At 43.1% G+C, this 26313-nt stretch overlaps 1 protein-coding gene across 1 annotated transcript in view; it reads left to right on the top strand.

Annotated features, from left to right (window-relative positions):
• Window positions 1-16170: 16170 nt before the first annotated feature.
• The window catches only part of LOC142312109 (uncharacterized), a 120456-nt gene continuing 110313 nt past the window's right edge, over window positions 16171-26313 (top strand). The window contains 4 exon segments of the mRNA XM_075350992.1: window positions 16171-16275; window positions 16405-16584; window positions 16662-16785; window positions 16870-16967. Of these exon segments, the coding sequence (XP_075207107.1) occupies window positions 16198-16275; window positions 16405-16584; window positions 16662-16785; window positions 16870-16967 (480 nt within the window). The 5' untranslated portion in view covers window positions 16171-16197.

Below are 26313 nucleotides of genomic sequence, written 5' to 3'. Positions count from 1 at the left end.
AGGAGAACTCGAGACCCTGAACCTGAACCCATGCAGGTGGACTCTCTACAGAGACGGGTCAGTGATGCACGCAAGGAACATCGACTGAAGGAAAATTTATGTTTCTATTGCGGTAAGTCAGGGCATTTCCTTACAAACTGCCCCAGCCGATCCCGTAAGACTACCGCAGCTGTCATACACTGTCAATGCTGTGACAGGAGATCTGTAATATCTGAATCACGGGCTCCAGAGAGATCAGCAGCTATAGACATTGATTATTCGGACTTGAACTCCGTTATTTCTGACTCAGATTCCCACATTAATGCTGCAGTTTTTCAGGTTTCCTCAGCAGTGTCTCAGCCGAGTTGTAAGAAGAACAATTCTCATATATTTCTCTCCATCAAGCTCTGGGTTAACACAGTCAGGGTGTCTAGCTCTGCTATGATTGATTCCGGAGCAAGCGGCAATTTTATGGACATTTCCTTTGCCCAGAAACATGAGATACGTTCTGTGAAGAAGGCTACTCCTGTACAGATGGAGACTGTGGATGGTTCACTGTTAACCTCTGGACCAGTTGATCAGGAGACAGAGCCCCTGAAGGTACTCCTGGGTAACAATCATCAAGACAGACTGTCTTTTATGCTCATCTCTTCTCCCCATTTTCCCATCATCATAGGATTGCCATGGCTGTAGGACCAGAACCCTACAATAAACTGGGAAACCAAGGAGCTGCATTTTCCAGAAAAGCAGAAGTAGATAAGTCCTGGGGTTTCAGTCTGTTCAGCCCCTAAGATACCCACACCAGTCTCCGAGCTACCAGCAATATACTGTGAGTATGCGGATGTGTGTGATAAGCAGAATGCTGACCTCCCCCCCACCGTCCCTATGACTGTCCAATTGAACTTTTACCTGGTGCCGAGATACCCTTTGGCAAAATTTACCCCCTGGCTGGACCAGAGTTAAAAGCATTGAAGGACTATATAGATGAAAATTTAGCCAAGGGCTTCATTCGCCACTCTTCATCTCCTGCAGGCGCACCCATCTTTTTTGTGAAAAAGAAAGAAGGCTCTCTTAGGCCCTGCATAGACTATCGGGAGCTCAATAAGGTCACAATCAGAAACCGCTACCCACTGCCTTTGATCCCTGAATTATTAGAAAGAGTTCGGCATGCAAAGATATTTTCTAAATTGGATCTCCGTGGGGCCTATAATTTGGTCCGCATTAGACCTGGGGATGAATGGAAGACGGCATTCAGGTCACGCTATGGACATTTTGAATATCTACCGTATTTTTCGCTTTATAAGACGCACCTGATTATAAGACGCACCCCCAAATTTGGTGAAGGAAAAGAGAATATTTTTTTTTTAATGTTAAATGGGGTCCATCTTATAATACCAGTGTCCGTCTAACAAATCATATAGGGTATATGTCCCTCAAAGCCCCACATCCTAAAATTAGCCCCCTTAATCTGGATATGGCCTCCTTATATTGAATATAGCCCCCTTGTGCTGGCACACGTTCCCCTGTGCTGCCTATGGCCCCCTATGGATTGCACACGTCCCTTTGTGCTGCCTATGGCCCCCTATGGATTGCACATGTTCCTCTGTGCTGCCTATGGCCCCCTATGGATTGCACATGTTCCCCTGTGCTGCCTATGGCCCCCTATGGATTGCACACGTTCCCCTGTGTTAGATATTGCCCCCATGCTGCTGCCCATAGTAAAATAAAACACTCTTTCCTTACCTCCTCCAGCACTGTCCTCCCTCCTGTCTCCCTCCGTGCTTCTGTTCCTCCACTTCCTGGTTCTCAGTGCCGGTTATGTGATCAGCACAGCAGAGTGATATCATCTCTGCGTGCCTGATCACAGTGGAAGCAGAGACACCGGGAGACACGCTGGAGGGGGTAAGTAAAGCTTTTTTATTTTAGGATGAGCAGCAGCATGGGGGCCATATCTAACACAGGAGGGCATGTGCCATCACAGGGGGGAGCAGGCTCATATAATATACACTGCTCCCCCAGCCCGTCACTGCGCTGCGGTTTCAGCACCACGGTGATGGACAGCGGCAGTACATATTATATGAGCGGGAGCAGGAGATCCAACGCTGCCGCCCGCAGCGTTCACCTGCCCTCAGCAGCACTCCAGAGCTGCCTCCACCTCCCTCGGACCCTGCAATGTATGTGTGTATATATATATAAATATTATAAACCCCCCCCCCCCCGTGTGTTCGACTTATAAGTCGCACCCCCTACTTTACCTCAAAATTTGGGGGAACAAAAGTGCGTCTTATAAAGCGAAAAATACAGTAGTTATGCCGTTCGGCCTGTGTAACGCTTCAGCTACCTTTCAACATCTAGTTAATGATACTTTCAGGGATCTCTTGAATACATTTGTGGTGATTTATCTAGGCGATATTTTAATTTTTTCTAACTCCACAGATGAACATCATAGACATGTGAGGATGGTATTGGAGCGTCTTCGACAGAACCATCTTTATATCAAACTGGAAAAGTGTGAATTCCATCAGACCAAGATTCAATTTTTGGGGTACGTAATGTCTTCACAGGGAATAAGCATGGATGAAAGCAAGACTCAAGCCATCAAAGACTGGCCAGCTCCCAAGAATGTAAAGGAGGTTCAGCGCTTCATTGGGTTTGCCAATTTCTATCGGCGTTTCATCAGGAACTTTTCTGAGGTAGTGTTACCTATCACACAACTTACCCGTAAGAAATCAACTTTCACCTGGACGCCTCAAGCCCAAGAAGTGTTTTCCCTTTTGAAGAATAAATTCACCTCAGCGCCTATCTTAGTGCATCCTAACCCTGAACTTGCCTTCATAGTAGAGGTGGATGCCTCGGACTGCGCCATCGGTTCCATACTCTCACAGAGGACAGGTGAGAATAATGTTTTTACATCCCTGTGCTTTCTTTTCCCAGCGGTTGTCTTCAGCGGAAAGAAACTATGACGTTGGAAATAGAGAATTGCTGGCCATTATTGCTGCCTTCAAGGAATGGAGACACCTTCTTCAGGGAGTGGCACAGCAGATAATCGTCCTGACTGATCACCGCAATCTGGAATTTATCAGGTCGGCCAAATGCTTGACTCCTCGCCAGGCTCGTTGGAGCCTTTTCTTAAATCAATTTAGTTTTGTAGTCTCCTATAGGCCTGGGTCACGCAATGGGAAGGCTGATGCACTGTCTAGGATCCTCTCGACTGACACCATTCCATTCACGCCTCCTAAGACAATTCTTCCCGATTCCAGATTCCTGGGAGTGATTAATAATCAAGACTTGCTCAATGACATCAAGGAGGCATATCATTCAGATTCCTTGCTAGCAAATCCATCTGATGAAGTAAGTCTGGTCTTCAAAAATGGTGTGTGGTTTCAAGGGCAGCGTATGTACATACCTGAGGTAGTCAGATTGAGAGTACTGCAACTCGTTCATGATTCAAAAATAGCTGGACACAGAGGAATTCTAAAGACTCAAGAGTTCCTTTCTCGTTTCTTTTGGTGGCCCACTTACAGAAGAGGTGTTCAAAATTACGTTACTTCATGTGAAGTCTGTGCGAGATTCAAGACTCCACGTTCTTCACCTACAGGTCTATTACAGCCCCTACCTATTCCATCCCGTCCATGGGGTTCCATTGCAATGGACTTTATTGTAGAATTGCCAACCTCTCAAGGGAAGAACACTATTTTGGTGGTGGTGGACCGTTTAACGAAAGCAGCTCATTTTATCCCCTGTGTCGGCTTACCCACTGCAAAATGGACATCTGACCTAATTATTCAATATGTGTTCCATCTGCATAGAGTACCAGATGAGGCTAATTCTGATCGAGGGGTGCAATTCACTTCAAAGTTCTTACAGAATTTTTGTAAGGCATTAGACATCAAAGTTAATCTTCTGCCTTTCACCCCCAGACAAATGGACAAACTGAGCGGACCAACCAGACCTTGGAACAGTATCTCCGCTCTTTCATCTGCCATCTACAAGATGACTGAGTGGATCTACTCCCACTGGCTGAGTTTTCATATAACAACTCTCAGAGCGCCTCCACTAAACAGTCTCCTTTTTATGCTAATCTGGGCTATCACCCTAATATTCTTCCTCGCCTTCCCATAGATTTGCCCTTACCAGCTGTGGCTGACAGAATCTCTTCGCTACAGCAGAATCTTGATCTTCTAAAGGAGAACCTGGGATCGGCTCAAGAGATGTATAAGAAAGCCTGCACCAGCCTTCAAGGTAGGAGATTTGGTCTGGCTATCAACCAGAAACCTTAAGTTGAGAATTCCATCATCTAAATTGGGATAAAAGTATGTTGGACCCTACAAAATCACTAAGATTGTAAGTGCTGTGGCTTGTCGTCTTCAACTGCCCAGAACTATGAGAATCCATCCTGTGTTTCACGTTTCTCTCTTAAAGGCAGCAGTACCTAATACATTTCCTGGACGTTCTCCTTCCCCTCCTGATCCAGTGTTAATTGATGGTCAGGAAGAATTTGTAGTGGAGAAAATCCTGGACTCAAGGTTGCACAGAAATCAGCTACAGTACCTGATTAAGTGGCAGGGCTACTCATCGGAAGACAACTCTTGGGAACCAGTCGACAATATCAATGCTCCCCGCTTACTCCGCCAGTTCCATCAGAGGTACCCAGACAAGCCTGGTCTGGGGTCGTCCAGTGGCCGTCCCTAAGGGGGGAGTAATGAAAGGTTTTCTGACTTTTTGCCTTGTTTTGTCATTTTGCTTTAATCTGTTTTTCCTTCATTGGCCATCTTGCTTCATTTGTTTCCTGTTCTGTTGCCCTCACCTTTGACTGAGGAGTCAATATGGATTCCTCAGTTTCTATGTTCCCGCCCTGTTCCCTGCCAATTACCTTAAGCCATCTCAGCTGATGGACCAGTGCTTCTGAATCCTGTTTGCAGTCTGGTCTGCCTGTAACCTGATCTCCTGAAGTCTTTGAAAGAACTACTTTTCTGCCATCCTCTGTTTTGGATCGCTGGAACTCGTGTCCACACATGAACCTTTCTGCTCTGCCATGGACATTTACAAGTACAGTAAGATCCATTCCTGCTTAATTTGTTCCCAGCCTCTGCACCCTGCGACTGTTTAACCCTTCATGTTTTGTGCACTTACTTGTATGAAGTAATACAAGAACTGTTTAGCAAACCTGTGTCTCTGTGTTTCCCTTGTACCCTTGCACTAGACTCTATACAAACAGTATTTAACACCTTACACCAACTTAATTGCCAAGAGCACTCTGTTACCAACATCATAGTTTCTCACGATTGAGGACAATTTCTTAGAAAAAAAGCACAAGGACGCCATTTACCAGGAGACGGACCGTGTGACAACACAGCCCCAACCACCACCTCAGATGCATAAACCTCCACAATAAAAGGCTGCGAAACATCAGGATGACTGAGTATAGGTGCTGGGGAAAAACATCTTTTCAAAGAGGAAAAACCCTGTTGGACAGAGTCTGACCATTTAAAGAAATATGTCCCTTTGTTTGTCATGTCAGTGAGAGGCTTTACAATTACCAAATAATTTTGCATAAATTCCTGATAAAAATTGGTAAATCCTAGAATGCGCTGTAACGCTTTCAGGTTTTCCAGACGATCCCAGTGAAGTACAGCATGGACTTTCTTAGGATCCATCCGAAAACCCAAAGACGACAATAGGTATCCCAAAAATTGTACCTCTTGGACAGTAAAAACACACTTCTCCAGTTTGTTTTCTCTAAAAATTTGTAATACCTGTTTTACATGTATCTGATGTGTCTCCATATCGGGTGAATAGATCAAGATATCGTCCAAATTAACCATGAAAAAATGGTGAAAAATATAGTTCACAAAATGTTAGAAAACCCATTAGCAACACCAAATAGCATGACCAGACTTTAAAAATGTCTCTCGGGTATATTAAGAGCCGTTTCCCATTAATCCCCTTCCATGATTCTAACCAGATTGAAGGCCCCCCTTAAGTCCAACTTGGAGAACCACTTATCTCCCACAATCTGGCTGAATATATACAGAATCAGAGAGAGAGGATATGTGTCTTGGACAGTAATCTGAGTCAATTCCCGACAATACAAAAAAGGGCGGAGACCTCTGTCTTTCTTCTTAACGAAGAAGAACCCTGCAGTCATGGGCGAAGAGGAGGGTCTGATATGTCCCTTCTCTAGATTCTCAACAATGTAATCTTTCATGGCCTGTCTCTCTGGGCCAGAAAGATTATACAGTCTGGACTTGGGAAGTTTTTTTCCGGGAAGCAGATTAATGGGACAGTCATATATGCAATGGGGAGGCAAATCATGACACCCACTCTCTGAAAAGATATCCTCTCTGTAAAAATACAGGTACGGACTCCATAGAGACAATAGAGAGGTGTTCAAACAATTATCAATACAGTAGTTTTCCCACTCCACAATTTCCCTGGATTGCCAATCAACTACCAGATTGTGTTTCACCAACCAGGGTAGACCCAGTGCAATGGGACAGGGAAGGCCTTCCAGCACATAGCAAGAAATTACTTTATAATGCAGGGGTCGTACCCTCAGTTTTATACCATGTACTATCTGTGTCAGGCATCCCTGAGCAAGCGGCGCTGAGTCAATGGCATAGATGGAGATGGGGTTAGTTAACATACTGCAGGTAAGCCCATGAGTCCTTACAAAGTGAGCATCCACCATGTTGACTCCTGCTCCACTGTTCACAAACAGAAATTGTATCAGTCCTGCTCTCTAGCACCACCTCTGCTGTTAGGAAAAAGTGAGAATGACATGTGGAAGACAAACACACACCCTGAGTGTCCATCACCACACCACCAAAGGTCAGACGAGTTCCAGATGTTCCTTTTTGCTTAGGAATTGAGGGACAGACTCCAATAAAATGACCTTTTTTACCACAAAAAATACAACCACTCATCTTTTTGCAGATTTTAGTGGGAACACGCGAAGTAGTGGCTCCCCCTAGCTGCATGGGATCCTCCAAACCCATGAGTAATTGTTCCCCCCCAGATCGCCCCCGCCCCCCGACAATGGGGTACGGCTCCGAGAGAGGGTCTCCAGGGAGAATAGTTTAACCAGTCCATTGTGGAAGCATTTGTCTACACCTATAGCCAAGGACATGGTAGCAAGGACTCAGGAGTTTCGTAAATCACCAAGACATCGGCTCCGCTCCATGCACACATGGCTCCACTCCGTACACGTCGTACACACACGGCTCTGCTCCGTTCACCTCATACACACAACGCTCTGCTCCGTACACCTCGTACACACACAGCTCTACTATATCCACACTGTAAACCCCTCCTGACCCCACACATAACATCCCCTCATCCAGCCCCATGACACCCAGCACAGCAGAGTCCTGCATACACTGAGGAGCTGATCATGTGACCCCTGACTCCTCCCCTCCATGTGACATCATCACAGGTCCTGTAAGCACAGAGCAGCCATATATCTAGTGTGCGGCTCTGCAGGTGGAGGTATGTGGAGATTCCCCATTACTGGGCGCAGTAACCCCTCCATTCCTGGAGATAGTGTCCTCCTTATAGCGGTGCTTGCACATATTGTGGCCCGGTTCCTTCCATTACCCCCCTCCCTTATCTCCTCCTCACACTTCCTGGTTGTGGAGGGGCGGTTGGAGGTGTCCTCCGGCTTCAGTTGTCCTGTGTGGACATTTTCTTGCTGCACTCAGTGACTCTGTTATAGTCTGAGCTTATTTGTGTGTAAATTGTGCTTATTTAATGGGTGTATGTGAGAAATGATCGAGATTCTATTTTGGGTCAAAATGATGCCAATAAAAAGTTCAACTCATCCCGCAAAACGAACCCTCACATGATGCTGTCAACAGAAAAAAATATATAGTCTTCAAAATTTGATGTTATAAAAAAGTGTTTTTAGTGTGATAGTAGTCAAACCTAAAAAAACTTGTATAAACTTGGTATCATTCTAACCAAACTGACCTGAGGAATAAAGCCGTTCTTTCACTTATACCGCAATGTGAACGGCATAAAAAAACAAAAAAAAAACAAATAAATAAGACCAATTCTTCAACTGCTGTTGATATGTTCATTCTGCCTCCCAAAGATTGCAGTAATGCTCAGCTCACATTTATCCTGCGCTCTATGGTGAGAGCTTATATGTGGAATTAAGTGTAAATTTCTGAAAAATGTAATTCAGACAAAATTCCCAACAGAAAATTCACTGTAATGAGGAAGATAGTCACTTTGTACTCCCATTTGGCCTGTGGTTCATTGGTCTCTATCTTTTCACTCGTCTTGTTAGGCATGCAGAAAAATTGCGGTCAAAAACAGTTTAGTGAACCTTTGAAAAGAAGAACACCACTGAACAGGAGCCAAACAAAGTCTGGAGTAACTCTGCTGCCTCATTTTAGTGACTGGATCCATTGGGGGTTTCACCTTAATCACATATGGAAACCCAATGTAAGTTTTCAGCATAGCGCACAGGATAAATGTTATTTGATCGAAAATGTTCTGTACCACAAATTGACATCAATAGCATTAAATTCCGCCTTACAAAAAACATCCGCTCTTAGGTCCATCATCTGGTAATGCAAATATATGGTACCTTCACGTTACTGGCAGCAGAACTGCTCTGAAAAAGCGCTATGGCCACTCCTCTTACCCCCCCAAAAAAAGAAATTCAACAAAATCTGCAGTCTCAAATCCAAATGCCCCCTTTCTATCTGAGCACTACAATGTGCCTAAACTACAGTTAATGTCTACATGTTTGCCATTTCTGTATTGAGGAAATTCGCTTATTTATGGGTTGTGTGTCTTCAGAAGTGCAAGCTGGGCACAATTTATGGGCACTACAATGTATTGGCCCCTACAAGGGCTTATTTGTAATTTTTAATTCTGCAACATTCACTATTTTTGCCTACATGGGTGTTTTCCATGGATAAAATCATCACTGTAACAATAAATGAATTCCTGGATGGGTGTAATTTCCAAAATGTGGTCACTTGACGGACTTTTTGCTGTTCTGGCACTTAAGGGCTCTACAAATGGAGTCCGCAAACTGTTCTAGCAAAATATGTGCCCCAAAATATTCCTTCCCTCCCGAGCCCGGCCATGTGGCCAAACAATAATGTACAGTCACATGTGTGGTATTGCCATGAGTAGAAATTGTGTAAAACATTATGGGGCCTTTTTTTTTTTTTTACTTACTCCCCTTGTGAAAATTAAAAATCTGGGGCTTAAACAACATTTTAGTGTTAAAAATGTAATTACCGTATTTTTTCTTCACTGTGTAATGGTATAAAATTCTGTGACATATCATTGGTGTCAATATGATCACTGCACCCTTAGATGAATTCAATGAAAGGTGTAGTTGGTAAGTTGGGGTCACTTATGTGAGGGTTCTGCTGTTTTGGCACCTTAGGGGCTCTGCCAATGTGACATTGCACCTTCAAAAATTCCAGTAATATCTGTACTATAATATGGTTCTCCTTTCCTTCTGACTTTTGTGCTATGCCGCAAAAGTAGTTTTCAACCGCATACAGAGTATTGGTGAAAAAATTGTATGGTCCATTTTCTCTTTTTAAATCTTTTTGATAATTAAAAGTTTGGGGCTAAAACAACATTTTAGTGGAAAAAATTGTAATTATTTTTTATATTCACAACACAATGTTATACAATTCTGTGAATCACCTGATGGTTAAAATGGCTCACTACAGCCCCAAATGAATTCCTTTAGAGGTGTAATTTCCAGAAAGAGGTTTTTTTGTGGGGGGTTTCTGCTGTTTTTGCATGTCAGGGGATGTTCAATTTGACATGGCAATCTTTGCTAGCCAAATTATGTCTCCTTCTCTACCGAGCCTTGCCGTGTGCCCAAACAGTAGTTTTCCACTACATACTGTATATTGGATATGACGCACCCAAAGGGGTCGGGAGGTTACTCGTTACCAGGCCGCGGTGCTTCTGCTGGGTCGCCACGGTGGCCTTGCCCGGTTCCGTGACCCCGGCGGTGTCAATAAAGACAGGATGGGGGACGATGGGGGGTAGCAGTTCGTGACGCCACCTGGGGTGTGCGGCCAATATTAGCCGCCGCTGCGGTTGCTTTCTCTGCTGGGGCGGATGATGACGCAGCTTGGGTGTTACAGCTCTCCACAGGTAGAGCTAGGCCTCAGGGAGGATGGGATTGGTAGTCTCTGTGATTTAACGTTGGGGTGCAGGACTGAAGACGCCGGTAGTAACTGGACAACACAGGGGGCTGTAGTTCCTTTTACCTTTACTGGATACTTGTGAACACAGACCCGGGAGTCCGTTCTAGCAGGTGATGGGGGTCCTGCTAGCCTGGAAGCAATGAGGGAGAGTCACCTTGCCAGGCGGGTTGGAGGCCTTTCTTTCTGTGCTTTATGTGTGAGTCTCTGTGGCCTGAAGTCGCACAGTGACCCTCTTCCTAGTGATTGTTTGTCCATGCCCCATGGCGGGCAGTGCGAGCTGATTCTGGGCTCTGTTGTGCTACTTCACCTTTGGGCTTTTGTTGGGCCAGGAGACTTGGAATCTCCTGGCCTCCAGGCTTCGCTGATGGGGCTTTAGAAGTAACAAAAAAAGAAAAGAGTTTTCGACTACACCACTTGCGGTGTGTGGCCAGGTTATTGAAGCTGCCGCTGCAGGGTCCTGCTTGGGCTGGTGGAGTAGTGCAGCTTAGGTGTTCTGGGCCCTCCGCAAGCAGGGCTAGGACCCAGCAGTGGATGATGGGGGTACAATAGTAGGGGACAGTCAATGTATGTGTACGGAGGCGAGAAGGCAACAGTCTACACCGGTATTGCTTAAAAACAAAAAATTCTCAGCGAGCTGGACATTTCATTCTGTGAATCCCCCTGACTGTGTGTGTCCTGTTGGGACCCAGTCGCTCTCAGCCCTTAGCCACATTGAGGCCTATTTTAGACCCATGGTAAGGTTTTAATATTAGAGAGTGTAGGTACTATCCCAACTGGGTACACCTTGACGTTTGGTGGGATAGCTTTATGCTTTTTTTTTATCAAAAACAGTGTTTACTAAGTACCCTATGTTTATATGCACTATGCTTTTATTTAGTTACAGCAGGGTATGTTTTCACAATTTTTTTCCTTGGTTTCTCTTAGTCTCATGGCCAGTGTGAACATGGTCTCACAAGTTCCATGTATACCATCTCATACTCCGGCTCACTTTTTTGTTTTTATGTAGTTTTTTTGTATTCAGTACAAACAGGGAGTGGCCCCCTTCTCAGCGAGCTGGACATTTCATTCTGTGAATCCCCCTGACTGTGTGTGTCCTGTTGCGACCCGGTCGCTCTCAGCCCTTAGCCACATTGAGGCCTATTTTAGACCCATGGTAAGGTTTTAATATTAGAGAGTGTAGGTACTATCCCAACTGGGTACACCTTGACGTTTGGTGGGATAGCTTTATGCTTTTTTTGATCAAAAACAGTGTTTACTAAGTACCCTATGTTTATATGCACTATGTTTTTATTTAGTTACAGCAGGGTATGTTTTCACAATTTTTTTTTTCCTTGGTTTCTCTTAGTCTCATGGCCAGTGTGAACATGGTCTCACAAGTTCCATGTATACCATCTCATACTCCGGCTCACTTTTTTGTTTTTATGTAGTTTTTTTGTATTCAGTACAAACAGGGAGTGGCCCCCTTCTCAGCGAGCTGGACATTTCATTCTGTGAATCCCCCTGACTGTGTGTGTCCTGTTGGGACCCGGTCGCTCTCAGCCCTTAGCCACATTGAGGCCTATTTTAGACCCATGGTAAGGTTTTAATATTAGAGAGTGTAGGTACTATTCCAACTGGGTACACCTTGACGTTTGGTGGGATAGCTTTATGCTTTTTTTGATCAAAAACAGTGTTTACTAAGTACCCTATGTTTATATGCACTATGCTTTTATTTAGTTACAGCAGGGTATGTTTTCACAATTTTTTTTCCTTGGTTTCTCTTAGTCTCATGGCCGGTGTGAACATGGTCTCACAAGTTCCATGTATACCATCTCATACTCCGGCTCACTTTTTTGTTTTTATGTAGTTTTTTTGTATTCAGTACAAACAGGGAGTGGCCCCCTTCTCAGCGAGCTCGACATTTCATTCTGTGAATCCCCCTGACTGTGTGTGTCCTGTTGGGACCCGGTCGCTCTCAGCCCTTAGCCACATTGAGGCCTATTTTAGACCCATGGTAAGGTTTTAATATTAGAGAGTGTAGGTACTATCCCAACTGGGTACACCTTGACGTTTGGTGGGATAGCTTTATGCTTTTTTTGATCAAAAACAGTGTTTACTAAGTACCCTATGTTTATATGCACTATGCTTTTATTTAGTTACAGCAGGGTATGTTTTCACAATTTTTTTCCTTGGTTTCTCTTAGTCTCATGGCCAGTGTGAACATGGTCTCACAAGTTCCATGTATACCATCTCATACTCCGGCTCACTTTTTTGTTTTTATGTAGTTTTTTTGTATTCAGTACAAACAGGGAGTGGCCCCCTTCTCAGCGAGCTGGACATTTCATTCTGTGAATCCCCCTGACTGTGTGTGTCCTGTTGGGACCCGGTCGCTCTCAGCCCTTAGCCACATTGAGGCCTATTTTAGACCCATGGTAAGGTTTTAATATTAGAGAGTGTAGGTACTATCCCAACTGGGTACACCTTGATGTTTGGTGGAATAGCTTTATGCTTTTTTTGATCAAAAACAGTGTTTACTAAGTACCCTATGTTTATATGCACTATGCTTTTATTTAGTTACAGCAGGGTATGTTTTCACAATTTTTTTTTTCCTTGGTTTCTCTTAGTCTCATGGCCAGTGTGAACATGGTCTCACAAGTTCCATGTATACCATCTCATACTCCGGCTCACTTTTTTGTTTTTATGTAGTTTTTTTGTATTCAGTACAAACAGGGAGTGGCCCCCTTCTCAGCGAGCTGGACATTTCATTCTGTGAATCCCCCTGACTGTGTGTGTCCTGTTGGGACCCGGTCGCTCTCAGCCCTTAGCCACATTGAGGCCTATTTTAGACCCATGGTAAGGTTTTAATATTAGAGAGTGTAGGTACTATCCCAACTGGGTACACCTTGACGTTTGGTGGGATAGCTTTATGCTTTTTTTGATCAAAAACAGTGTTTACTAAGTACCCTATGTTTATATGCACTATGCTTTTATTTAGTTACAGCAGGGTATGTTTTCACAATTTTTTTCCTTGGTTTCTCTTACACCGGTATTGCTGTTTCATCTTGCCTTTTTTTACTTGTAGCTTGTTACCTGGACCCACTGGTGCCGGTGTCAGGTGTTCCCGCTCCCCTTGTTCTCCGTGCCAGCTGTGACTTGGGATAGCTGTCCTCCGTGCACACTGGTTTTTATTGGGCTCCCGTGGCTTAGAGCTTCTGGGGGAGCCCCTCCGTTTCAGTCTTGGTCCTGTTGCAGGCACCCGGGACTATTTAATGGTTGGACTTCTGTCCCTTGTCCCAGGTCCCCTCTTTGCTGCTGATGCTTCAGACTCTTTTGTTGGTGAGGGACCCTAGAGATCCCCTCACCTGGTAGATTTAACAGTTGACCATAAAGTGTCCCGCTGTCCTAGGGTCTGCACCCCGCCTTGTGCTGAGTCCTGTGAGCCTTGGTTCCGGACTTCCACAGGCGCCCTGCAGTCCCTGGAGTATTATACTCCTTTACAGCGTCCCATTCTTACTTTAGGTCTTTACACCTTTCCTTCTCTACTTCACTCCTCACTCTCGCACTCCTTCACTTTCAACTCTCCTCTTCACTTCCTCCCGCCAACTTCCCAACTGACCACTGGCCCCTTCACTTGCTGGGTCTCTCCCTACAGATTGGGTGGCAATTAGCCAATAAGTGCCCATCCCTTTTACCTGTTGCTAGGCAGTCTTCCAGTCTAGAATTGAGATTATGTATGTGGCCTGAGGGTGCTGGTGTGTTGACTAGCACAGATATTCCGGGGTTTGGGTTTCCACAGGTTACATTTTGTGGCACCTGATTGTTTGCAGTTGTGATGCCATTATGTATGATGTGTGAGCCCCTTGGTGGCAGGGCTGTGGAGTCGGAGTCGTGGAGTCGGAATTGGTGTTCATTTTGGTGGAGTCAGAGTCTGTATAAAATGGACCGACTCCGACTCCTAAAATATATAATAATTTGGGTACAGTAGTTCAATGCAGAATGTGCTGAATATTTTTTCATAGGAATTTGGGAAAGTTATGAAATGTCCTATAACTGGCTGTTCTATTCCTGATCTAAGGCTACATTCACGTATTTTTGAGAATACGTTTTTCAGCTGCAAAAGCAGATCAGCTTTTTTAAAGTTCGCATCACCTGAAAGGTTTTTGAGCTCATAGATAATGTTTTCAATAGCAAAAGCAGATTAGAGAAACACCACACAAACTGACATGCTCATTCTTTGTGAGGATCCGTTTTTGGGCCCAAAAACAGATGCTCACAAAACAATGCTTCATGATAAGTACAATTAAACTGATGAATGAGAGTAATGAACAACAGCTAGAAGAAAATTTAGGATTCAGTAAGTTTGAGATGGAAGTCCACAGTGCTGTTCATGTAACTGAGGAACAAACAGATATTACAACAGAAGAACAGCAAAATGATACACTAGAATTAGATGATCTTGTTGAAGCTGCTTCAAAACACTTTCATATTCATCACATGCGCTGTGTTGTGCACACGCTGCAGCTGGAAATAAGAGATATTTGCAGCATGTCCCTCTTGCAGACTATGATTGGAAAAGTGAGGAAATTGGTAATTGCCGCCAGAACCCTTAAAATTGATTCCATCTTGAAGAGACGTGCTGGGAAAGGGGCAATTGTCGATCAAGCCACTCGTTGGGGCAGCACTTATTTAATGATTGAGCAATTGCTTGAACTAAAACCGTTTCTTATAGATATGGCGAACCCTCAGGTAACCCTAAATGAAGGTAAATGGACACAGACGGCTGAATTGAAGGAATTACTTAATCACCCATTTACCGTGACTAAAAAATTACAAGCTGAGGATTTAACTCCTGGCATTTTCATAAGGGAGTGGAAGAACTTGCTATTTTGCCTGTCCCAAAGAGGAGGTTTAATCGCAGTTGGCATTTCTGCTTCAATGAAACGGAGAGAGACACAACTATCGGAAAATAAAATTCTTCTGGCAGCTGTTTATGTGGACCCAAGTCATCGTATACTGCTTGATGATCAACAGCTTACTAAAGAAAAAGAAGCTCTGACTGAGGTAGCAGTTAGGATGAGTGGCCTACAGGACTTCCAGGCGCAAGAGGACTTGGGTCCTGCCAGTGCTACTGCTGCCATATCTTCATCCTCATCAAATGAGTTTAACTTTGACAAGTATTTGGATGACATGGAGCAGGCAAAGCGTTACCGCAAGGAAAAAGATTTCACTCCGTCTCCTATAGCAAGCAGATTGACCATATTTCAGCAAAAATTTTCACTTGCTCTCAAATAATAGAAAAATTCAACCATTCATCAAAACTGACTGTGCATGAGGCAATTCCTTTATACCCGGAAATTGTTAGAGATGTTGCCCATGTGGTCACCGCTTTGCCTCCAACCCAAGTTAGTATAGGGAGGTTGTTCTCTAGCCTTAAAATTATTAGGTCAGATTTGAGATCATCTATGAAGGAGGATCTGATGGAGACAATTCTATTTCTTAGAACAAGTTCATAGACTGCACAAATGTTATTTAGTATGTTTTTGTTGAAAACTTTTTTTTACCACTTATATAGTTTATTTCATAGTGTTTTATATAGATAGATACATTTTTCACTTAAATATAAGCAATATATGTCGGAGTCGATGCAAGGGAAATTGAGGAGTTGGAGTCGGAGTCGTAGGTTTGGCTTACCGACTCCACAGCCCTGCTTGGTGGTCTACAACGATCATGTGATTTTACATTCTTGCATTATGTTTTATGTCAGTGATTAGTCGTAGTGTTAGTTTAAAGATTTAACAACTTTTGTCCACAATCATTGAGGATCTACTTTAAGAAGCAATTAAACTCCTTTTTCACATCATACTGAAACAATATAACATCTACGCATTGTATTGACTTATATGTTTCCCCTTATTATCTCCAGTAATTGTATTATTTCACAGGATCTTTATGACATTACATCAGCTCATCTTCCTTCCTTTCAGGTCCCTACAATATTGTATCCTCTCAGTGGAGATCTTTTAGATAACTGAGTGACCAGTTAAGGATGGATAGAGACAGGGACAACATGGTGGAGAAGATATTACACCTCACCCTAGAGATCCTCTTCCGGCTTACTGGAGAGGTGAGAGATTCTGATAACATCACATTTCAACGTTCTTATCTATGGGAATAACAGATGGACAGAACCGAAGTGGTGAGGACTCTGGAAATGTCTGTTGTGAGATTTATTAATGTGTCTCTCCATAACCAGGATTACACAGTAGTGAAGAAGACCTCTAGTGAACGCTGTCAGGACCCTATGTCTGAGGGATGGAGTAGATCTCTGAGCCAAATCTCGGGGCCCATACCCCACCCCCTAATACATAAGAACATCAATGACCAGAAGATCCTAGAACTTACCTACAAGATGATTGAGCTGCTGACTGGAGAGGTGACACTGCTAGAACATTATACAGTAATGGTATAAAGGGATCAGGGGCATGACGATGGTATCATTGTATGTGTCAGGTTCCTATAAGGTGTCATGACGTCACCGTTTATTTCTCCATGGAGGAGTGGGCGTATTTAGAAAGACACAAAGATCTGTACAAGGACGTCATGATGGAGGATCCCCAGCCCCTCACATCACCAGGTAATAGACAGGACTAAATACACTCGGCCTATAATTAACTGTATGTAAAAAAATTAATTCAGTCCCTGTATGTGTTTCCTCCAGTTCTATCCAGTAAGAGGACAACACCAGAGAGATGTCCCCGTCCTCTTCTTCCACAGGACTGTAAACAAGAAAATCCCAATGTTCCTCTGGATCATCAGGTAGATGGAGAGAAGGTGTCATGAAACCTCCCTATGATGTGTAGATGGCTGTGAAGGTCTTGTGCTCAGTCTTGTTTTATCCACCAGTATTATATGTTTTAAACTTGTTTAATGAGAACTATGGAGATGGCAGGATTAGAGCTAACCACATAGTGCCTTATGAAAGTATTCACCCTCTTGGCTTTGTACCTATTTTGTTACTTTACAACCTGTGTTTAAATATTTTTCTAGTTCTATTTGTGTGTGTTACATTACACTAAACAGTCTAAGTTAGGGAAGTGAAATGAGAAAAATAAAGGCAAAAATTAAATTTATAGGATAAAATAAATAAAAATTGCCATGTGCATCAGTATTCACTGCTTTGCCTATGAAGTCCCTAAAAATTTCTGGTGCAAGTGTGTCGCCCCAAGGGATACCGCTCCAGCTCCAGGGATGTCACAGGACTTTCTTCTGTGTATTTGGCAACAGGTAAGTTTTTATCATCGTGACGCCACTCACGGTTTACGGTCAGGGATTTAGGTGACCGCCAATGCAGTTTTAATGAGCGTCTGGGGCTGATGGAGTCTGCAGTCTGATGGTGTGGCCTCCCGTGCGTGAGGCTGGCCCCAGGGGCTTGGGTGTGTAGAACAACAGGTCCCAGAATAACTCAGGCAGAGTCCAACAGTCTTTAACTGATTTTTAGTCACTGTGCTGTTGTTGTGAGCTGACCCGGGCGATGCTGCAATAAACCAGGTAGAACCAGGTATCCCTTTCGCCAGTCTGAGGGTAACAGGTAGCTCGCCGTCCTAGCACTTCTGTTTTCGGATAACCCCTGACCTGAAGTACCGTGGGGTCTATCCAGGGAGTCGCAACTGCCTTTTCTCCCCTGTGTTCGGCCCGTTTGCCAGCAGCGTGGACCAAGGAAAATGGATTCAGGCTCTGTCTCCTTTATGGATCCCTGCGTTGCTGCTGAGGCTCGGACCTGTGAGGTTGGTAAGGTACTTGTAGTTCCCCTCACCGGCGGGTTTAGCAGATAGTTAAACTAGAGTCTGCTCTAGGGATCTGTAACCCTGTGCGTGCCTAATCACCAGGAGCACCTCTTTCTGCGTCCTCCTGAGACCGTTCTCCCCGCCAACTGTCACTACACCATGCAGGGTCTGACTAGTGTGAGCGCGCCTGCGTCTCCTAGCAACCGCCGCTCACCACTACCAGACTGGCCCTCCACTCTTTCCTTACAGCCCCTGCACTTTAGCTCCCAGCCCCTCCACCTCTTGAAAAGAATTGGAGGCTAGCCCTCCTCTGGAGACTACCCAAGGGTCCCCTCTAAATGTGTGGGAGACCTGGTTGCTATGTGGCTGTGCGTACACACCTCATTCTGGCCTTTAGGATTACCTGGAAGTACTGTCCTAGCATGGGTGCAGTACTCAGTGGTGCCTGACTAGGTCAGGGGCGCCACACAAGCAATTACCTTCATAAGTCACATGCTTAGTGAAAGGAAGTCCACCTGTGTGCAATCTAAGTGTCACATGGTCTCTCCGTATATGGACAACTTTCCTCATGCACCACAGTGGCTGCAACACCATTAAGAAAGTGGCACCACAAACCCAACAACATCATGGAGATTTCCAAGGTCAGAGAAAATGTTATTGAGAAGTACAGGTCAGCGTTGGGCTCTACAAAAAATATCCCAATATCTGATGATCCCACAAGCATCATCTAATCCATTATAATCACATAGAAAGAACAGGGTTCCAAAACAAAACTGCCAAGAGAGGGCCACCCAAGCGCTCAGTTCAGGCAAGAAGGGCATTAATGAGAGAGGTAGCACAGAGACAAAACGTCTCTGCAGAGTTCCCGAGCAGACATTGGAGTAGCTGTCCTTACGACCACAATAAGCCATACACTTCATAGAACTGGCCTTTATGGAAGAGTGACCAGAAAAAAAATCCTTATACAGAAAAATTGGAATGCTTGTCTTGAGTTTGCCAAAAGACATGTGGGTGACTCCCCAAAAGTATGGAGGAAAGTGCTATGGCCAGATGAGAGCAAAAGTAAACTTTTTTGCCACCAAGATAAACACTATATCTGGCACCAAACCAACACAATTCATCACCCCAAGAACACCATCTACACAGTTAAACATGGTGGCAGCATTATGATATGGGGATGTTTTTTTTAGCAGCGGAGACAAAAATTGGTCCAAGTAGAGGGTTAGGTGGATGGTGTGAAATACAGGAATATTTTGGAGCAAAACCTGTTTGTCTGTCACTGATTTGAGACTGGGACAGAGGCTCACCTACCAACAAAGCAATGACCCAAAGCATACTGCTAAAGCAACACTCGAGTGGTTTAACCCATTACTTGCCAAATTAGCAATTTTCATTTTTTTTTTATTAAATGACAGAATGATTTGGGTCCTAATGAATCAGAAATATAATTTGCCAAATTTTTACAAGTACGGATTTTTCAGAAAAGGGCGTCCCAATTTTGGGACATTGACAGAAAGTGATAGCAAAAACTCAGAAAAGATAGAACTTATTCAACTTTATTTTTTTGCATTTTTTGCTTACAAACTATTATGCAAACAATATGTTTATGCACTTTGTTTCAAAATGTTATATTACAAAATTCTCCAAATAACTCAGTTAGGGGAATGGAATACAGCAAAACACTTAGCATGAAGGGGAACATTACACCGTTTGCAAATTCTGGTTGTTTTTTTTCTTACATAAAGCACACCTTCTTTGTGTAGCAATTGGCTCTATCAAATGATTACCAGGGTCAAATCTGACGTCATCACTAACTCGGCCACCTAATAGTTTACTCCGTTGAGGTCCACATCGCTTTGGGGTTGATTGTGTTCTTTTGCTTTTGCTTACACTTAGCAGTGGCACACTTTCTTCTGGATTTGCCTTTTGATATGCCCTCCAGGTTTTGACAACGGCAATGTCTATCATTTGAGTGAAAAGGGGCCACCACCACTTTTTGGAACAGATTCTGACACGGTACAGGGAGATTTGTTTGTCCAATAAATGTGGGAATTATATTCCTGAACCATCAACGGCATTGAGATTTGGACATGTTTTTTTCTGTTTTTGAGAGTACCTACGAGCTGTTGACAAAGGCTCTATTGTGCTGAAGATTGTGACAAACGTGACAACAAGAATGTTATTTGCTTTATCAAACCAGTAATCACAAAATCCTCTTTCCTTTTGTTTTTCAATCTCCTTGCTTGGCATAAAAGGACACTGTTTCGTGCGATTTTCTCTCATAGTGCCAGTAGCTTGGATGTTTTTGTTTTTCAGCATCACTAGAGCATCAATACTTGTAAAGAAATTGTCAAAAAATAACTTGTAACTGAATAACTGGGAATTAGGAATTACATTTGTAAGTTGTGAAATTACTCTCAAGCCTAACGGTCCTTCCTCTTTGTCAGACTTACCACAGTATGGCACAAATTTGTAGAGGTAGCCGTTGGAACTGCACAGACACCAAATTTTGTAGCCGAATTTTATTGGCTTACCTCGCATGTACAAACAAAAATTTCCATGTAAAAAAAAAAACATCGAAAATAGATAGTGCATTCTGCCAATGTCCCAAAAATAAGACAGCAATTTCACTTGAATATAACTCTGACCTTGGTAAATCTACATCAATGCCATTGCATTATATACCTTCCTTCAAGTATAAACAATAGTTCTAATAACTTTGTGATCACGGAACTGTGATTTTAAATAATAATTTCAGCCTTTGATCCTAATTTTGAAAAAACCTTGAAAATAGGTGTTTTGAAAGCTCTCTGGGTGGAAGAATATTCAATTAAAAATGACAATGCCATGATTTACTGTTTTGAAAACATTCATTTTACAAACACAACACAAAAAATTAGACCTAATTATAAAATCTTAGTTACTAGAAGCAAAAGATTAGGCATCCCAAAAAAAGGACATTGGTAGATAATAGGTTAAGGGAAACGTGTAAATGTATTGGATTGGCCTAGTCAAAGCTCAGACCTTAATCCAATTGAGAATCTGTGGTCAGATTTGAAGATTGCTGTTCACCAGCGGAAACCATCAAACTTGAAGGAGCTGGAGCAGTTTTGTCCTGAGGAATGGGCTAAAATCCCAAAATATGAAAAACTCAGAGATACTTATTCAAAGCAACTTGCAGCTGTAATTGCCGCAAAAAGAGGCTCTACAAAGTACTGACTTTAGGGGAGTGAATAGTTTTGCACACTGAAGTTTTCAGGCGTATTTTGTACCATTTGTTGTTTGCTTCACAATAAACAGAAAAACAAATGTTTGCAGTTGTAGGCATGTTCCTTACATAAACCAATGCAAACCCTAAAAAACCCCTGTGAAATTCCAGGTTGTAAGTTAGCAAACCACGGAAAATGCCAAGGGGGTGAATGCTTTTGCAAGGTACTGTAGATGTGACTTCTCCTTCTGTCTGTGACTTTTACATCATTTCTTTCAGGGTAAAGATCTGACTCATATTAATACTACAGAGACATATGTGAGGGGTGATGAGAGATGTAAAAAGGAGATTCCTACAGATAACCGCCCAGGTGAGTAGTGACCACTAAATGCAGAGAAGTTCCAAATTCTTCTCAGTCAGCATCTGATATTATTTCGTGTTGGGAGCTCTGTGGTCATTCAGCTTTAGATTCACCCCCTCTGTCAAAACACAATAGAAATATGAATAAAAATGTGATATTGTTATAGAACCTAAAACTAAGAAGCACATGTGGTGGATTAATCCACCTGATGAAGCTTTTTTTTCTTCTTAATTATTCTTAGGTTATCAAAACTAAAACAGTTTTTATCAACAGCTATAGTAAAAGTTTAGATAAAATACAATAGTAAATACCGTATATACTCGAGTATAAGCCGAGTTTTTCAGCCCGTATTTTTTTTTTGCTGAAAATGCCCCCTCGGCTTATACTACAGTGAGGTTCCCAGAAAAAAATATTCTCACTTGTCCTCTTACCTGCTTCTTGTGGCCTGCAGACAAATAGACCCCCTCCATGATCGTGTCTGATGCACAGGGGCTGCTGCTATGTGCTTGCAGTACGCAAGAAGCAGGTAAGTGCGACACCGCAGGAACAGAGGACAGGTGAGAATATTTTTATTTTTTTTGTATATATGAGACCAGAACAATGGCATAATAGGGGACAACAAGGGGACCATAATGTGGACTTTACTAAAGGATGGGGCACATTACTACTGGATGGGGCACAAGGTTGGACACATTACTACAGAGCACATTACCACAGGAGACAAGGATGGGCACATTACTACAAGGCCCAAGGATGGGGCACATTACTACAAGGCCCAAGGATGGAGCACATTACTACAGAGACCAAGGATGGGACACATTACTACAGGGCACAAGGATGGGCACATTACTACAGGGCACAAGGACAGGGCACATTACTACAGGAGACAAGGATGGGGCACATTACTAAAGGGCCCAAAGATGGGTACATTACTACAGGGCACAAGGATGGGCACATTACTACAGAGGACAAGGATGGGCACGTTACTACAGGGCACATTACTACAGGAGACAAGGATAGGGACATTACCACAGGGCACAAGGATGGGGCACATTACTACAGGGCAGAAAGATGGGGCACATTGATACATGAGACAAGGATGGGGAACATTACTACAAGGGACAAGGATGGGCACATTACTACAGGAGATAAGGATGGGCACATTACTACAGGGCACAAGAATGAGGCACATTGCTACAGGGGACAAGGATGGGGAACATTACTACAGGGGACAAGGATGTGGCACATTACTACAAGGGACAAGAATGGGCACATTACTACAGGAGATAAGGATGGGGCACATTACTACAGGGCACAAGGATGAGGCACATTGTGACAGGGGACAAGGATGGAGAACATTACTACTGGGGACAAGGATGGGCACATTACTACAGGATGGGGCACATTACTACAAGGGGGACAAGGATGGGCACATTACATTTTATTGGTACCTATTTTTATTTTTGAAATTTAGCAGTAGCTGCTGCATTTCCCACACTAGGCTTATACTCGAGTCAATAGGTTTTCCCAGTTTTTTGTAGTAAAATTAATGGCCTTGGCTTATACTCGGGTCGGCCTGTACTCGAGTATATACGATAGTCCTTTTGATGGTGTAGCATAATATCTATGGGCTTAAGGCCCAGTCACACTAAACAACTTACCAGCGATCCCAACAACGATACAACCTGATAGGGATCGCTGGTAAGTTGTTAGGAGGTCACTGGTGAGATGTCACGCTAAGCGACGCTCCTGCGATCCCACCAGCAACCTGACCTGGCAGGGATCGCTGGAGTGTCGCTACACGGGTTGCTGGTGAGCTGTCACACAGGCAGATCTCACCAGCAACCAGTGACCAGCCCCCAGCCAGCAGCGCCGCGTGGAAGCGATGCTGCGCTTGGTAACTAAGGTAAATATCGGGTAACCAACCCGATATTTACCTTGGTTACCAGTGCACACCGCTTAGCGCTGGCTCCCTGCACACCTAGCCACAGTACACATCGGGTTAATTACCCGATGTGTACTCTGCTACGTGTGCAGGCAGCAGGAGCCGGCTTCTGCGGACGCTGGTAACCACGGTAAACATCGGGTAACCAAGAAGCCCTTACCTTGGTTACCCGATATTTATCTTCGTTACCAGCGTCCGCCGCTCTCACACTGCCAGTGCCGGCTCCCTGTTCCCTGCACTCCTAGCCACAGTACACATCGGGTTAATTACCCGATGTGTACTGTGGCTACGTGTGCAGAGAGCAAGGAGCCGGCACTGGCAGCGTGAGAGCGGCGGACGCTGGTAACGAAGGTAAATATTGGGAAACCAAGGTAAGGGCTTCTTGGTTACCCGATGTTTACCGTGGTTACCAGCGTCCGCAGAAGCCGGCTCCTGCTACCTGCACATTTAGTTGTTGCTCTGTCGCTGTCACACACAGCGATGTGTGCTTCACAGCGGGAGAGCAACAACTAAAAAATGGCCCAGGACATTCAGCAACACCCAGCGACCTCACAGCAGGGGCCAGGTTGTTGCTGGATGTCACACACAGCAACATCGCTAGCAACATGGCTGCTACGTCACAAAAGTTGTTTCTTAGCAGCGATGTTGCTAGTGATGTTGCTTAGTGTGACGTGGCCTTTAGATCATAGTAAAACCCTCCCTTCATATACAAGAGATAACTGTTAGCCAAACAATGGTTAGGCCAATCATTCGGCTGACAGGTATCTCTCCTGACTCCTCCATACACAGGAGCATTCAGCTATTTTGAGTGCTCCTGTGTTCTTTCCTCTGGTGGCAGCTTATCTTACTGAGAACAAAAGGGTTGTTAGTCCGAATTCGGACATGACATTTTTATCATATGTCCTGGAAAAAATGTCCTATCTGACGGCGCATGTCCAGGACATTGCCATCTTGATTGAGCCCTAATTGATGAAGTATTTCCAAGTTGGTGCCATTTTGGTTTAGTATTTCTTAGCTGGATATCGATGGACAATTTTGCCTTTATGTTATGAAGGAGGAGGTTTTCTAAAGTACATAATCTCTTGTACACATATTTAAGGCAGTTCCCATAGAGGTAACATACACTGATCATCTGGCATCCCTCTCCATCATTCTGCATGTAACTTATACTTACTCCTGATTTAAAATGTATAGAGAAAAACTATAAACTATCTTTTTTTTATTCTCGGCAGATGGCTATATCAGAAGCTCAATGAGACGCATGATATCGTTGGATTTTAAAACAGATGATATTAAGCAAGCTGTTTATGAAATGCATGCTGGTATTCAAGATATACCATCAGATCTTCACCACGAACATCTTTTATATAATCCTTTTCAACTAGTTTTATTTTCTGATTCATTGCAGAAAAATACAATTAAGAGAAGTAATGTTGAACATAAGTTTCCCAATGGGGAGAATCCATCTGCAAGTGGAACATGTTATGTAGATATATCAAATCTTTGTAATTCTAACAAAAGTCACATAGACGCACAGGAATTCTCAAGTTTTCAGAGTGGGAGAGGTGTCATACAGAAATCAAATGCTTATGAGCATCAAAAAACTAATCTGGGGGAGAATTTAAGTTCAAAACTTATTATACATCAGAGAAATAACACAGAGGAGAAGCCATATTTATGTTCTGAATGTGGGAAATGTTTTACAGAGAAATCTCATCTTATTAACAATGAGAGAAGTCTCACTGGGAAGAAGATTTTCTCATGTTCAAAATGTGGAATCTGTTTTAGTAGTCGTTCAAATCTTGCTAGACATGAGAAACGTCACACAGGAGAGAAGCCATTTTCATGTTCAGAGTGTGGGAAATCTTTTCTACAGAAGTCCTATCTTGTTGAACATCAAAGAATTCACACAGGAGAGAAGCCATTTTTATGTTCAGAATGTGGACAATGTTTTAACCGAAAATCTTATCTTGTTATACATCAGAGATGTCACACAGGGGTGAAGCCATATTCATGTTCAGAATGTGGGAAAGGTTTTAAACAAAGATCAAATCTTGTTAGACACCAGAGAAGTCACATATAGGAGAAGCCAAATTACTGTTTATAATGTACAAAATGTTTCATCCAAAAACATATGTTGTAAAGAATCAGCGATATTAAGCAGGGAACAAACCAATTTTTATGCTCACAATGTGGGAAATGTTTTGTACACCAAAATACATTTTCTTAAGCATCAACCAACTCACCTAGAGAAGCACACATTTAATTTTTTATAACAAATTTTTGTTAGTAAGAAATGGTATAATAAAACATAACAGTTAAAGTGAAAGTAAAGCAATTACAGTACATGTCATGCATTACAAAGGGAGATTAATCTAGAGCTCTAACGTAGTATTAGGAATTGTTTGTAATCACCGATGAGCATCTGTATTCCAAAATGTAAATCTAATCCAAAGAAATAGCCATGAAACATGTGCTTATTCCCCAGGGTTTCTGATTACCCTTGCAGCAGAATGAGTAAGCTATTACAGCATGTCTGGTTGGTTAAAAATACACAAGTCATCTTTTATTACAAATATGCAGAAGAAAAAAACAAAATCCACAATTAATTGCGTTCCATTACTATGCAATGTGTTTTGAACATTTCTTAGACAAACCTATATATCAGCCATGGGGAATGAATATAATATTTTTAGATATACAGTATATCACAAGTGATATACTGTATATAAAGTGATCGATAAAGTGCCACACTCTTCTATATATAGAGAGGGATATTTAAAAGAGGATAAACACAGAAAGTGGGAGGTAAATATAAATGAGGCAAAAAATTGGCAAACGCCAACAAATTACAGTATGTCATA

The sequence above is a fragment of the Anomaloglossus baeobatrachus genome, chromosome 5 (genome assembly GCF_048569485.1).
Source record: "Anomaloglossus baeobatrachus isolate aAnoBae1 chromosome 5, aAnoBae1.hap1, whole genome shotgun sequence".
Lineage (NCBI taxonomy): Eukaryota > Metazoa > Chordata > Amphibia > Anura > Aromobatidae > Anomaloglossus > Anomaloglossus baeobatrachus.
The sequence above is the reverse complement of the archived record's forward strand: the minus strand, read 5'-3'. Positions and strand labels throughout refer to the sequence as shown.